Below are 13,487 nucleotides of genomic sequence, written 5' to 3'. Positions count from 1 at the left end.
TGTGCTAGATGTTTTGCAGACAAATAAAAAGACAATGGACAGAATTTTCCAAAGTGACGAGTGGTTTTGGATGCCTCCATTTTTTGATGTTCAACTTAAAACCTCTTAAAGTGCATGTTAAGTGCTTTCTGAAAATTATACTCTAAGGTGATACAAGTTGAGCATGCAAAACTAGAGGCACACAAAAGCACTAGGTGCCTGCCCAGAAAAGCTTACACGGTAAAATAGTTTGAAACCTCCTGAAAGTGATGTGACCTTAAATCTTTCAAGTGCCTAATTTATTTTTGAAAATGGAAGTTAGGCTCCTAAGGCACTTAGGTCCTGTTGAAAATATCACCCACTATCAAACCAGACAATATAGGCAGTCCCCGGGTTACGTACAAGATAGGGACTGTAGGTTTGTTCTTAAGTTGAATTTGTACGTAAGTCGGAACTGGCGTCCAGCTTCAGCCGCTGCTGAAACTAACCAGCGGCTGATTACAGAAAGCCCGAGGCAGAGTTGCTCTGCCCCGGGCTTCCTGGAATCAGCCACTGATCAGTTTCAACAGCGGCTGAATCTGGACACCTGGAACAGAGCAACTGGAGCGCTGCCGGGTAGGTCCCCGCAGCGCCGCACCTCGGCGCTGCGGGGACCAACCCGGCAGTACCCCAGCTGCTCTGTTCCAGGTGTCCCCAAGTCAGCTGCTGCTGAAACTGATCAGCGGCTGATTCCAGGAAGCCCGGGGCAGAGCAGCTGGTGTGCTGCCGGGTTGGTCCAGTAGCGCCGAGGAGCGGCGCTGCGGGATCAACCCGGCAGCGCCTCAGCTGCTCTACCACAGGCATCCGCGAGAAAAGCCTGGTCTGCTGGGGGAGGGGGAGCACACTAGCTGCACTCCGCCCCCAGCAGACCAGGGAGCCGCGGGCGGCGGGACCGCTCAGACGGGCCGCGGTCCCGCCGCCCGTGTCCTCCGCGGCTTTGCTCTGCGTCTCCCTGGTCTGCTGGGGGGGGCACCCCCCAGCAGACCAGGGAGCCGCGGAGCCGCTTTTCTCGCCCCGGAGGATGCGGGCGGCAGGACCACAGCGCGTCTGGGTGGTCCTGCCGCCCGCGTCCTCCGGGGCAAGAAAAGCCCCGTTCGTAAGTACGGATCTGACGTAAGTTGGATCCGCGTAACTCAGGGACTGCCTGTAGACAGAAGTGAACTGCACTGCTGCGTCTCATTGAGAATATTCCTTATCGCTGAGCAGCTCACACCTTGTCCTCTCTCAAGCCCTTCTGCAAGCCACGCTGTTCGGCATCATCCTGTGTTTTTCTCAACCCTGTTGCCATCCATACTTCCAGCAGTTCTGTTTTTGAGTGAGTGCTCATGTGTATTCGAATATGTATGTATGCGCCACATGCACGATTGTAGGAAGCCTTTTCCGTAGCAGTATTCATTGCATCAGCTGTGGCATCATGTATATTATATATATATAATTTTTGTCAGAAAAGGATTATGGTGGATGAGAAGCTGGATATGAGTCAACAGTGCACCCTTGTAGCCAAGAAGGCTTACGGCATATTGGGGTGCATTAGTAGGAGCACTGCCAGCAGATCCAGAGAAGTGATTATTCCCCTTTAGTCAGCACTGGTGAGGCCACATCTGGAGTATTGCATCCAATTCTGTATGTCTCCCCCCCCCCCCTATAGACAGGATGTGAATGCATTGGAAAGAGTCCAGTGGAGGACAACAAAAATGATTAGGAGGCTGGAGCACATGACTTATGAGGAGAAGCTGAGGGATTTGGGCTTATTTAGTCTAGAGAGGAGAAGATTGGGGGTGGGGGGATTTGATAGCAGGCTTCAACTACCTGAAAGGGGGAGGTCCAAAGAGTATGGAGAGAGGCTATTTTCAGTGGTGACGGATGACAGAATGAGGAGCAATGGTCTCTAGTTGCAGTGGGAGAGGTCTAGTTTGGATATTAGAAAATACTATTTCACTAGAAAGGTGGTGAAGCACTGGAATGGATTACCTAGGGAGGTGGTGGAATCTTCATCCCTAGAGGTTTTTACTTTGACAAAGGCCTGGCTAAGATGATTTAGTTGGGTTTGGTCCTGCTTTTAACAGGGGGTTGGACTCAGTGACATCCTGAGATCTCTTCCAAGTCTATGATTCTATGGTTCTATGATTCTATGGTTCTGTGATTCTGTATACCCCTGTCGACCTGATTTCTGCTTCATTTCCTTCTTTCCACCAGTGATGGTCATTGGAGCTTCTGACTTCTTGCTTTGCAAGTTGCCAGTCCCTAGCATTACAGATTTTTGTTGCTCTTTGTAGTGTAGATTCGTTTTTGTATGAGTTACCTTAATAGTAGTTAGTCTGGAAGCGATTTCCCTCTTCTATTGTTTGTGCTCCTGGGATATGCAGTGGCTTCAGGGTTTCATACAGTGTGTGAAGCAAGCATGGCAAGCGTATGCCCAGAGGTCACCTTCCAGATAAGTGTAGTATCTGTAATATAATGCTAAATATAGAAGAAGAATATCCAATGATAGGAGGTCAGTTTATCTCTCATCCTTGATCTTTACTTTTAATTTTTAACTATGGTTCTTGGAAGGTTGTCTCTATATAAATATTATTGTTAATTACACATTTTTTCCACCCTGGGAACATTCCTCAGAATGTGGAATACAATGCACATTTTCAAGAATGTAAGGGAAAAATTGTGGCATGATGCAGTAGTCTGAAACAATGGGCTACATTTGAGAATTTACTCCGGGGTGGGCAAAAGGGCCTCCACCGGCCGGATCTGGGTAGATCCAGCCCACGGACGCCCTGCCACTCCCCCGTCCCCAGGCCAATCAGAGCCTGGGAGCTGCTTGAGCTGTAGCTGTCCCTGCCTGTGGTGGTGGAGCTGCTTCAGCCCAGCAGTTGGCGGGGGAGGGTGTGCTTCAGATGGGCTGCTTACCCTCCCTTTAATTGGTTAAACAATATGCAAAACCACTTAACCAATTAAACAGGATTTTACATCCCTAGTACAATAGTGGATCTGATTCATAATACCTTGTTGTTTGTCATTCTCCTCTGTTTAGACTGCATTCACACTGTTGTTGAACAGATGCAAAAATATGCATTAAAAATAGAAATCAGTGAGATTTTGTAGGGTCGTGCATTATTATTTTACTAGTTATTAATATTGTTAGATAGCACCGTAGATGTGAATGGTGCTTTTAAAGACATATAAGCACAATTCCTTCCCTAAATCATTTACAGTCTAAGACCTTGATCCTGCATCAGAATGTACTAGAGCTGACTACCACACCTTTGCAATCCCAGTGATGTCCCTTGGCCTTAACATGGATGCATGCTAAGTAGAATGCAAAGCAGAATGAGGGCTTGAGGGCTAGAATTCATAGCTGTACCTGTAGTAAATCTTTTCAGGACTGACCCTTAAAACATACAACCCATACAAAAGAGAAATAGGAGACTGGGACTGACAAGTCATGTGGACCCGAGTTGTTCTTGTTACAGATCAGATCTACATAGCTTTTTTCCTTGTGGTTGTTTTATGGTAGTGGAAATTAAGTCCCCCCTCTTACTGGGCAGTGTAGGTGTCAAGGTCTGACACTTAACACAAAACCAGAAAGTTTTCAAATGTTATTTTTTTTCATTATTCTGATTTTGAATGGGACCAACCATGGCAGGGAATTGTTGGGCCCTTGGGGTATTTGCAAGTCCAGCTTCCTTGCTGACTCATTTCTAAAATTCAGACACATTTTATTTTGAGGTCATGATGCTGCCACCCTGACTTGTATTGCTTTACTTCATGAATCACTCCAGTGATTTCTACATTGTATTTTGAAAAACCACATTGCAACCGCAATGGGCCCAATGTGGATACAATGAGAGAGGAATGATCATAGTAAGCAAGCACCATTATTCAAGATTTCAGAGATTTATCTACAACTTGACGGAGGACTCTGCACCAGAAAACAGTTTTAAGAAGCAGACTAACTTCATAACACTTTCCCTGACCCCTGCATGTGTTGCATCTTAGCTGTCTGTGGAGCAAGGATTTACAATCCTTCATCTTGCTGCACAGGAGAACAAACATGAAAATGTACCAGTTTCCTTTAAAACAGGACATTTCACCTGTAGATAACTCACATTTTAACCTTTTTCTCCAAGCCTCCACTGGATCTTTTTCAAAACTCTTTGCTCAGGCTAAATTCCTATTGAAAACAACGGAGTGCTGAAAACAAGTCTTAATAAAAGGAACAAAAACATTTTTGTTGTGATCACACTGCCCTCTTTTCCCAATAAACATGCTCAGGCTCTGACTTGAGCCACACTAATTCCTAAACCATGATCCAAAACCCATTGAGGTCAATGGGGTATGTGTACACTACAGAGTTTTTTTGGAAAAATGGCCATTTTCCCGAAAAAACTTGAAGTATATCCACACTGCAATCACATTCTTTCGAAAAAAAATGGAAAGAACAAAGGGGGTTTTTCTGACATTGGTAAACCTCTTTCTATGTGGAAGAAGCCTTTTTCCGAAAGAGCTCTTTCAGAAAAAGGCGTGTGTGGACGGGGAAGAGAGAGTTCTTTTGAAAGAAGAGGAAAGAGGATAAAGCACAGGTGGCCTCGTGGCCACTCCATCCATAGTAATCAAAGCTTACATGCAAGATAACGTCCATTCAGTGTTGACACTATCTGTCGAAATGCACTTTTGCTGTGTAGAGAGAGATCTCTTCCGGAAAAGCTTCTTCCGATAAGAAGCCTGCAGTCCAGACATAGCCTAGGAATCATTCATGATGACAGTGAATAGTAATTGGATCAGGAAAAGAGCGTGCGAATGGCTCTGTAGTCTGATAGAGCACCCACTGAAGGTGTGATAGACTCAAGTTCCTGCTCTAGAAACTGCTTACTAATTTATAAAAGTGCAGCAGCTTCAACAGGAGAGAGAAGGAGACCCCCTCCCCTCTAACATAATAGTCCCTACCCCTGTAGCTAGCACACTTTTTTTGTAATGTGAGACAACCAGCCTCAAATTCGAGTTGACCACATCATGCAGGGTTAACCCACATTGGACAGAGGGAGGAACTGAACTTTGGTCTCCCACATCCCCAGATTACCATAGCCACTGGGCTAAAAGTTTATAAAGAACTCCTCATCCTCTTTTCTTCCTCCTTTCCTTCATGGCACTATGTAAATCCAGTCCTCCTTGGCTTTTGTCAAAATGCCCAAAAATTAAATGGAAAACTCAGGTAAAATCAAAAGGTTTAGTTTCTACCTAAGTCAAATTTCATGATTTCTACATGATTCACTGAAAATTTTGAAAAATTTCATTTTCATTTGGCTCAAAACACATTTTTTTTCCAGAATTGCTAGTGAATTTAAAACATGCATTCCTCATTTAACTCTATTCCTCACTTGGCTGTGATTAGTGTTGGTCTAGTGGTTAAGCAATAGGACTAGAACTCAGAAGATGTAACATCAATTCCTGCATCTTCTACAGACTTGCACAAATCACTTAATCTCTCTACTTCAGTTTCCCCATTTTAACACAGGGAATAATAATACTTCCCTACATCACAGGGTTCTGTCAGGGTACATTCAAGAGTGTGTTTGAAGGGATTTAAGATCCTTGGTCGGAAGTCCTATGAATGTGTAAAGTTTTGTTATCACTTTAATTGTATCACAGACAACACTGAGATTTAGCTAAAATCAACAAGGTAGCATAATTACAGTCATGGTGTCACAGATGAGGTTGTTGGCAACACAAAGGAGGTAGTCTGTTCTTTTGGTTGGTGTCTGCACTGCGGTTTCCGTGAAGGTATCCCACTGTTGTAGTGCAATTATAGCTCCATTGGTCAAAGTGCTACTGTAGATAGTCTGCTGGTATTTCTACCCTGTGTCACCATGATGTGGTCTGAACAGGATCAGATAATGTGGTGGTACAAGTGGATGTGGCTGGTCTATATCAGCATCCCAGTGTTAATAGTAGCACTTTGTGCTGTAGCACTGTTGGGCAGGGTTGGTAAAATCCCAAGTGTAAATACACTGTGCAAGGCCTCACCTGAATCTGTTGGGGCTGAAACTTTCCAGATTCAAATTATTGAAAATTGGGCACCCAAATCCACTGTATAACTTTGAAAATAGCAGCCTTTACCTCCTGTACTGGGGTTCCCCTAAGCCCTCTTCCCCTTGGTTCCCCAAGAACTTAGTTTTACAGGCCGCCTTTACTATAAGTTCAAGATTCGTTCAAAAAAACTTGGACTTAAAGCAAAACAACTTTAAATGGCTGACTTCCATTTGCGCAAATTGGGGTTTTTTTTGGTGCTACTTAAGAGCAGGAAATGGGGGGGCTTATAACGCATCAGTGCCTACAAACGTCATCGACTTTAGTGCGGAACGGATGTATACCGGAGCGACGTATATGGAGACACCCTGTACTCCACTATCATGACTCGGGTTCCTTTATTTGGCATACAGCAAAGCTACTTTAAGTTGATCAGACGCAAGTGTTGGGGTTGGTCTCCACACATCTAGAGTTACAAGGCAAATCTCTTCCTTTATATGCATTTACACATTATATTGTATTTACTATACATTACATCATACATTTTGGGGTTGGCATGGTCATTTTTAGGAATCAATCCCTGTTCACATTGTCAGTGCACAACTTACTACTTTTACATCATCTTTTGTTGTAGGCTTAATAGTTATCTATTGTTATCTTGTCCATTGTAAATGGTTCGCTGAATGTTCCCCATTATCTTACCTATTATAGACTTCTGCTTCCAGCTTGCTGATTTATATACCTTCTAATTCTGTATCTCAAGAAAGGCCTAACCCATGTTCAATTTGCTCTGCTTTCTATATTATTAATAGCTGAAGTGCCATGTTGCCGAGCATTGCAAAACACACTTTGATTTTGCTTTGTGGACTGGTTCAAACTGGGTTACAACCTTACAAATTGCGTAGCTTATTTCAAGGAATTTCAAAATAAAGCACTATTCTGAAACGTCCCTTAATCCTCAAGGAATGAGGTTTACAGGGATGCCGGAATAGCGCACCCGTTATTTCGAAATCTATTTCTGATATCCTGAAATAGTGCCGTAGTGTAGACATAGCTAACTTGTACTTTTCAGATCCCAAATTGGGACTTTTCAGATTCCACAGCATAGTGCAGATAGAACTTCAGTGGGAGTTTTACCACTGACTTTTTTGGAAGCAGAGTTATGTCAGTGCTGAGTGCTTTTGAAAAATCGCACTCCATAAACTACTTGAAAATTACTCTCCCTGCCAAACTGCACGGATTCTATACTGCACTTTGATTTATTTAGCAGTGTCTTGTGTCTGCATTTACAGCAGGCTGAGGACTTATTTTGCCAACTTTTTTGGTAAATAACATTTTAAAGAGCGGTTCAGCATTTTAGAAATCTGAGAGAAAAGCAATAATGATATAAAGCTAGCTTTGAAGACACAGGAGGAATCTCATAGTGTAGCCAGATGTCGTTCCAAAAGGCACCAGCTGCACACAGTTTGAACAGGTAAAATTGTACACAAGGAGGAGTGATAGTGAGAAGTTTTCTGTAATCCTCTCATCTCAAGGTGAATGCTTGCATCTATTACAGACAGCTGTGATGTGCTACTGTTGAATAAGAGATCCCGATGAGTTGCTCAATAAAACTCCTGTGGCACTTTTTGCTGCAGGTGCATGAATGTAGGACTGAGCTGTTCTCAACCAGTGTTAGATGTACCTTTGGAGGTATGCAGAGGTCTTCCAGGGGATAGATCAGCTCATCTAAATATTTGCCTAGTTTTACAACAGGCTACATAAAAAGCACGAGCAAAGTCACTATAAACTAATATTTCATACAATGACTTGTTTATATTGCTTTGTGTACTTATACACTGAAATGTTGATCTATTTTGTAATCGTATGGTAAAAATGAGAAAGTGAGGAATTTTTCAGTAAGTGCGCTATGGCATGTCTGTATTTTTATGTCTGATTTTTATAAGCAAGTAGTTTTTTAAAGAGGTGAAACTTGGGGTCATGCAGCATGTTGTCAACTTTTTCAGATTTCTGTACCCCTCTTGGGAGTCTGTTTTGTCCTGCATACCTCAGGTTTCACATCACTTAAAAACTACTTGCTTACAAAATCAGACATGAAATACACACATATTACAGTACACTGTTACTGAAAATTTTGTTTATATGAAATTAGTTTTGTATTGACTTTGCTGATGCGTTTTATGTAGCTTTTTGTAAAACTAGTAACATATCTATGTAAGTTAATATAACTGTGGAAGACCTCTGTGTACCCCCAGGGTATGTATAACCCTGATTGAAAACCATGGACCGGGCCAGACTCCAGTTTGGTTCACTACATACTGTCTATCTCAATTAGCTTGGTATTTTTAATTGGATACAGCTATGACATGGTTCCTGGGTGCAGCTTGGACTGTGGGACTGCTAAGACCTCTGTCCCCCCAACGTGGGCTCCCTTTCTCACTGTGATGCTGTTGGCAAACTACAAACCTCTGGCAGATTCTGCACTTACACAGACATCCATGGGCAGAGACGTGCTCAACGGATTTACATGAATGCTTCTCCTTGCCACTCACAAACCAATAATAGAGAGGCTCCAGCCAAGTCCCTCCAGCTCTGCAGCCAGGCACCCCTGAAATATAACATCTTGTCCGGATTAGAAGCCTGACTATTATAAAATCATTACCTAGTCCACCACCCTCAGTGTGGAGAAGACATATATTAGCCTTTGTAAAATGACCTGAAATGTCCCAAGCACTTTACTCACAACACACCATTCTAGGCAAAATATAAAACAGATATATTAATGACCGAAAGATTGATTTTAAGTAGAAAGCATTGAAATTGAAGTTGGTTATCTAAGAAATAAAATTAAATTCACAGTCTTAATTCTATAAATTAAACAGGATTTGAATCAAGCAGTGTCTCACCCTGGTAAGTCAAACAGGTCACAAATTTTCAGTACAAAGGCTGGAACACTCCTACAGCCTGGGGTCACCTGTCCCAGTTCAAAGTCTTTGTCATTCTGATACGTTTCCGGGTTTTGAGTTGTGGAGGGAGAGAGGCCCAATGATGATGTAACTCTCCTTCCTTTATGATTTCTTTCAGCTTTCTCGAAAGATCTTTTGCTATGATGTGGATCAAGCAACATCCATTGTATCTGTGCTCTCTGAGAAATATCCATTGTACACAGTTTCTGGGAGTTATGGGAGTGTGGATAACTTTTAATGGGCCATCTGTACTATTGTGGCTACTCCATTCTTGTATTTGCAAGATTGATTGTGGATATTCCTAATCTTACAACATATTTCAGTAATACACACATAGCAAAACTTCATGTGTTTTTATACACTAATAGCACATACAATCCAACAGGATATTAATGTTCAACAGATCAAGATTTTCAAAGTGATGCCTCACAAGGCACAATTTATACAAAACATATCATAATTATATGATAGTGGTGTATATGGAAGTTCTGGGGTGTTGCATTGAGGTACAAAGTTCCACAACAATATCTTAATTTCCCATCCTAGTATTCAGTGTGCATTGTGAAACTGTCACATACACTTTAAGTTTATTTATAAAATGCTGTGAGATCTATTTGCATGAAATGTAAGTACAATATTTTTATCACTAAACCAGACCGATGGGTTTTAGTACCTAAACTGCATTGTGTTATTAAATACTACTTGATTGGCATCAGATCTAAGTCATAATGCACCCAACTCAAAGTACACCCATAACTTGTCCACATTTTTCTTTAAGTTATCCACAAATAATCATAAAACATTCTTTAAAATGGCCATTCATAGGTTTATTTTGGAGTAAAATATTGCCAATTTTGTGGTTAAATCCAAGTCATCTCATTAATGTCAAGATACATCTCTATATCCATTTATTCTTAGGCAAAAATAACACTGCTTTGTTGTTGTTTGTTGTTTTTGTTAACTTTTCTGTGCTCCTTGAGTGCTTCTTTGGATTGACACCCTTGCTGATGGACACCAAATCTATGATGAAATTTACTTGCTCAGCTTTTTGTTGTATTTTTTTGGGTATGTGCAGAATGCTGTTTATTGTGAGATAAAACAAAAACCAGCCAAACAGAATCTTTGCTTGTTTATCACACTTGCTCCTTTCATGCACATTAGGTCAGATTTACATACATGCGTGTTTAAAAATACAAGATTTTATTGAGTTCCATTCTTGCTTTGACCCACTAAAAGGCAGACTAAGGCCCTGCTTCTGCTCTTGGAGAGATAATGGAAAGATGAAGGCCAGAGATACAAACTTTCTCAAGCTTCCTGTCCCTTACAAACCGAAGGGTATTTTCTATTTAGAGGGGAGGAAATAATTCAGAGCAAATTACTTGCTCAAAATATTCACTTCTTTTTTTATTTTTTGCAAATTATCTCTGAGGAGCACATGATTTTTTCACCTGCATTTGTTTGTATTCTTTCTGTTTGTAATTGTCTCTGAGCAGATCATTGTGAGAATTCATAATCTGAACTACAATGATGAGTTTTGGTTTGACAGAAAGTAATACAGTATGGTTTTGTTCCCTCCATGGATGAGTGCAACTCCTTTAAATGAAGTTTTTAGTGTGAATATTCAAAATTGCAAGTTTGTAATTCGTTTCCCACAAATATTTGTGATAGTTATTAACGTGTTGCGGTTTCCTCAAACATTTCTGCCATTAAACTTATTGTTTAGCATGTTTGTGGAACATGACGTGGAAAGAGCGGGATCACTGTTGAAGCCACTTAACTTTAAATTCAATGAAAGCTTCATAGAAAAAGTCTTGTGGTAGGTGCCAAGCTCTTCTTTTTCTTTTGTTTTAAAGACTCTAGGGTTTGCCTGCACAGGAAAGTTATACCAATATAAGCTAAAATGTGAATTTTAAATTGCTTTAGTTAGACTAGTGTAAGCATCCTTGTGGTCACTCTTACACCAGTATAAATGTAGCTTTTTCTTTAACTTATGTCACTTTGGAAGGTGGGGGGAGAAGCCACTCTTGTTCAGGACTTAGAATAATCACATGGACAGTAATACCAGATAACTACAGCAATTTAACTATAGAGATCTATTGTTACTGGAATCACTGGTAAAAGTTTCCAAGTTAGGTAAGCCCTAATTTTTCCCCAATCTACTCTCAGCGATACAATATTTAAACATAACAAAAAAGAAGTCTTCATTTAAGAACATCACCACAAACTCCGTTTAATACAAGCCAGTACAGAGTGTACATAAAAACAGGAACAGAATGTGCTTTATACATATGATCCATGAGCGGCTTCCAAATGTCTCCTCTGTTCTTCAAAAGTGAATGTGATTTTCTCATAGAAAGCCATCTGGGATAGGCAGGCTAATGACTCTGACTCATTCAGAGTGCCATTGTCTTTCCTATGCCTCAGAGTGACTTGCTTTATGTCATTAGCCTAACTTCGGAATGATTATCCCTTTTATTTTCTCTTCTTTTAAAAAGTCAGTTTGTTGCCTAGCAGATATGCCTCATGAGTAGTCTATCTTAAACGTGCTGCTTTTGCCTTCCTGTTAGAAACATCGTGAAAGGAATGAAGGATTTGCGAGAAGTGTTACGGACTGTGGAAACAAAAGCTACGCAGAGCTTCAAAATGGTAAGGAAAGGTTTAAAGCTGGGAAGTCAGTTTAATCTCCTGTGTGGTTAGTTTCTTTCTCCATCACTGCTGTGGGACTTGATTCCCCTGCCCTCTCCTGATTGATGCCCGGGCCGTGTTGGACATTGTGGTGAGACATTTAATTCAGATACACAACCCCAACAGACAAACCTGATCATTTGAATCTTTTGCAAGCATTGTTCTGTTCAGTGTATTTTTATTGGTTGTTGTATTTGATTTTGAACACCACAGTAATTGTTGTAACATGAAACAAAATACGTCCTGTAATTCTGGCATCCGTGAATCCAGATGATAATGTCTCTCTTTGTCTCTCTGTCACACTCAGACAGACATGTGCTTTCTCACTTTAATACATAGCAGTGCACTGCTAACCACTTCTGCCTCCTGGACTTTCCAGTGCTTTTACATTTAAGCTAGCACATTTTCTCTCTGTGAGGCACGGTGTTGAACAATGTAATTGGGGATGATACTTGGGAATTGCAAGTTTTGAGTGCTGTCTTTCCAAAGGCCTCTTACAAACTGACACATCAGAATTTACCTGCTGCATGTTAGAGAGCAGCTAGAGGCTGTCATGGTTTTGTTCTTAGGGCAATTGATAGTTTATTGTAGGTGTATATTTGTGTGTGCCTTGATTGTAATATTAAAAACACTGAGCATGAGAAAGTAGCCAGGGTATCATTGGTGTGCATCATTAAGCAGTGGCTAGACATGAAGTGGGGGATTTTCTGATACTTTTCATAACTCATATATCATGGCTACATGTGAAAAGGCCACTACTCAGGAATGGATAAATCAGTTCAATCTTGTATCTGTTCAGGGCATTGTCTCCCAGTAATTGCTGATAGTCTGCCAAATAATATATGTTTAATGTCAACTGGCCTCTGGTTAATAAGACTGCTATTGTCTGTGCTGTTGATCGTGGATGAAGACCATTAAAACTGAAAAGTTATGGTCTTGTGTGTTACTGAGACTGGGTGACTAATCTGGCTTTGTCTTTGTTTAACTTTGTCTGGCCCTAAATTCAATAAAAAAAAATGAGTCCAGGATGGGCTGAGGAAGAGATGTGCTTGTGCTGTTTACCTATGATTTTAGAAGTAGGAGTTGCCAAGGTACCAATGGTGGACTGAGTGAAATATGTCCACCCATCATTCAAATTAGGGATGTTAAAATGCGTTTATTCAGGTAAACGTGTAACCACTGAAAATTTCAACCGTTACATGGCTCCCATGGAGCTCCCTGCCCTCCCTCGTGCTGTTCCCCCTGTATCAAAAACAGCGGCATAGGGGTGGGTGGGAGCTGGTGCTGCTCGTGCGGAGTCTACTTAAAAGCCGGCTCCCTGCATGTACTAGCTCCCGCCTGTCTTCCCCTTACTGCTTCTTATACAGAGACATCAGGGGTGGGGTGGGGTGGGGGGAGAGGTGGTGCCACAGGAGCCAGTACATTTGGAGAGCTGACTTAAAAGCCAACTCCCTGCACACACCGTCTCCCACCTGTCCTTTCCCCTCCTTCCCCCACACTGCTGCCTCTGATACAGAGGCAGCAGCGCAGGGGGCAGGTGACTCCCTGGGAGCCAGTGTGCATGGGGAGCCAGCTTTTAGATGAACAATAGGCTTCATGGGAGCTAGTGCTCATGGGGAGCCTGCTTAACAGCCAGCTCCCCGTGAGCACTGGCTCCTGCCAATCTCCTCTCCCCCAACTGCCTCTGACACAGAAGCAGCAGCGGGGAGTGAGAGGACTGCATGTAACCATGAAGATTAACCAATGAGCCTAGGCTCATCGGTTAACCGTTTATATTGGAGTGGGGAACCTAAGGCC

The 13,487-nt window shown here is 41.9% G+C and overlaps 1 protein-coding gene across 2 annotated transcripts in view; it reads left to right on the top strand.

Annotated features, from left to right (window-relative positions):
• TTC7A (tetratricopeptide repeat domain 7A) overlaps positions 1–13,487 on the top strand; it is a 229,535-nt gene that overhangs the window by 21,082 nt on the left and 194,966 nt on the right. For both annotated transcript variants that reach the window (XM_006125491.5, XM_075925403.2), the window contains one exon: positions 11,573–11,651. In XM_006125491.5, the coding sequence (XP_006125553.3) occupies positions 11,573–11,651 (79 nt within the window). The remainder of the gene's footprint in view (positions 1–11,572; positions 11,652–13,487) is intronic.

This window comes from Pelodiscus sinensis, chromosome 3 (genome assembly GCF_052426305.1).
Source record: "Pelodiscus sinensis isolate ZL-2025 chromosome 3, ASM5242630v1, whole genome shotgun sequence".
Lineage (NCBI taxonomy): Eukaryota > Metazoa > Chordata > Testudines > Trionychidae > Pelodiscus > Pelodiscus sinensis.
Note: the sequence above shows the minus strand (reverse complement) of the source record. Positions and strands in the feature narration are given on the sequence as shown.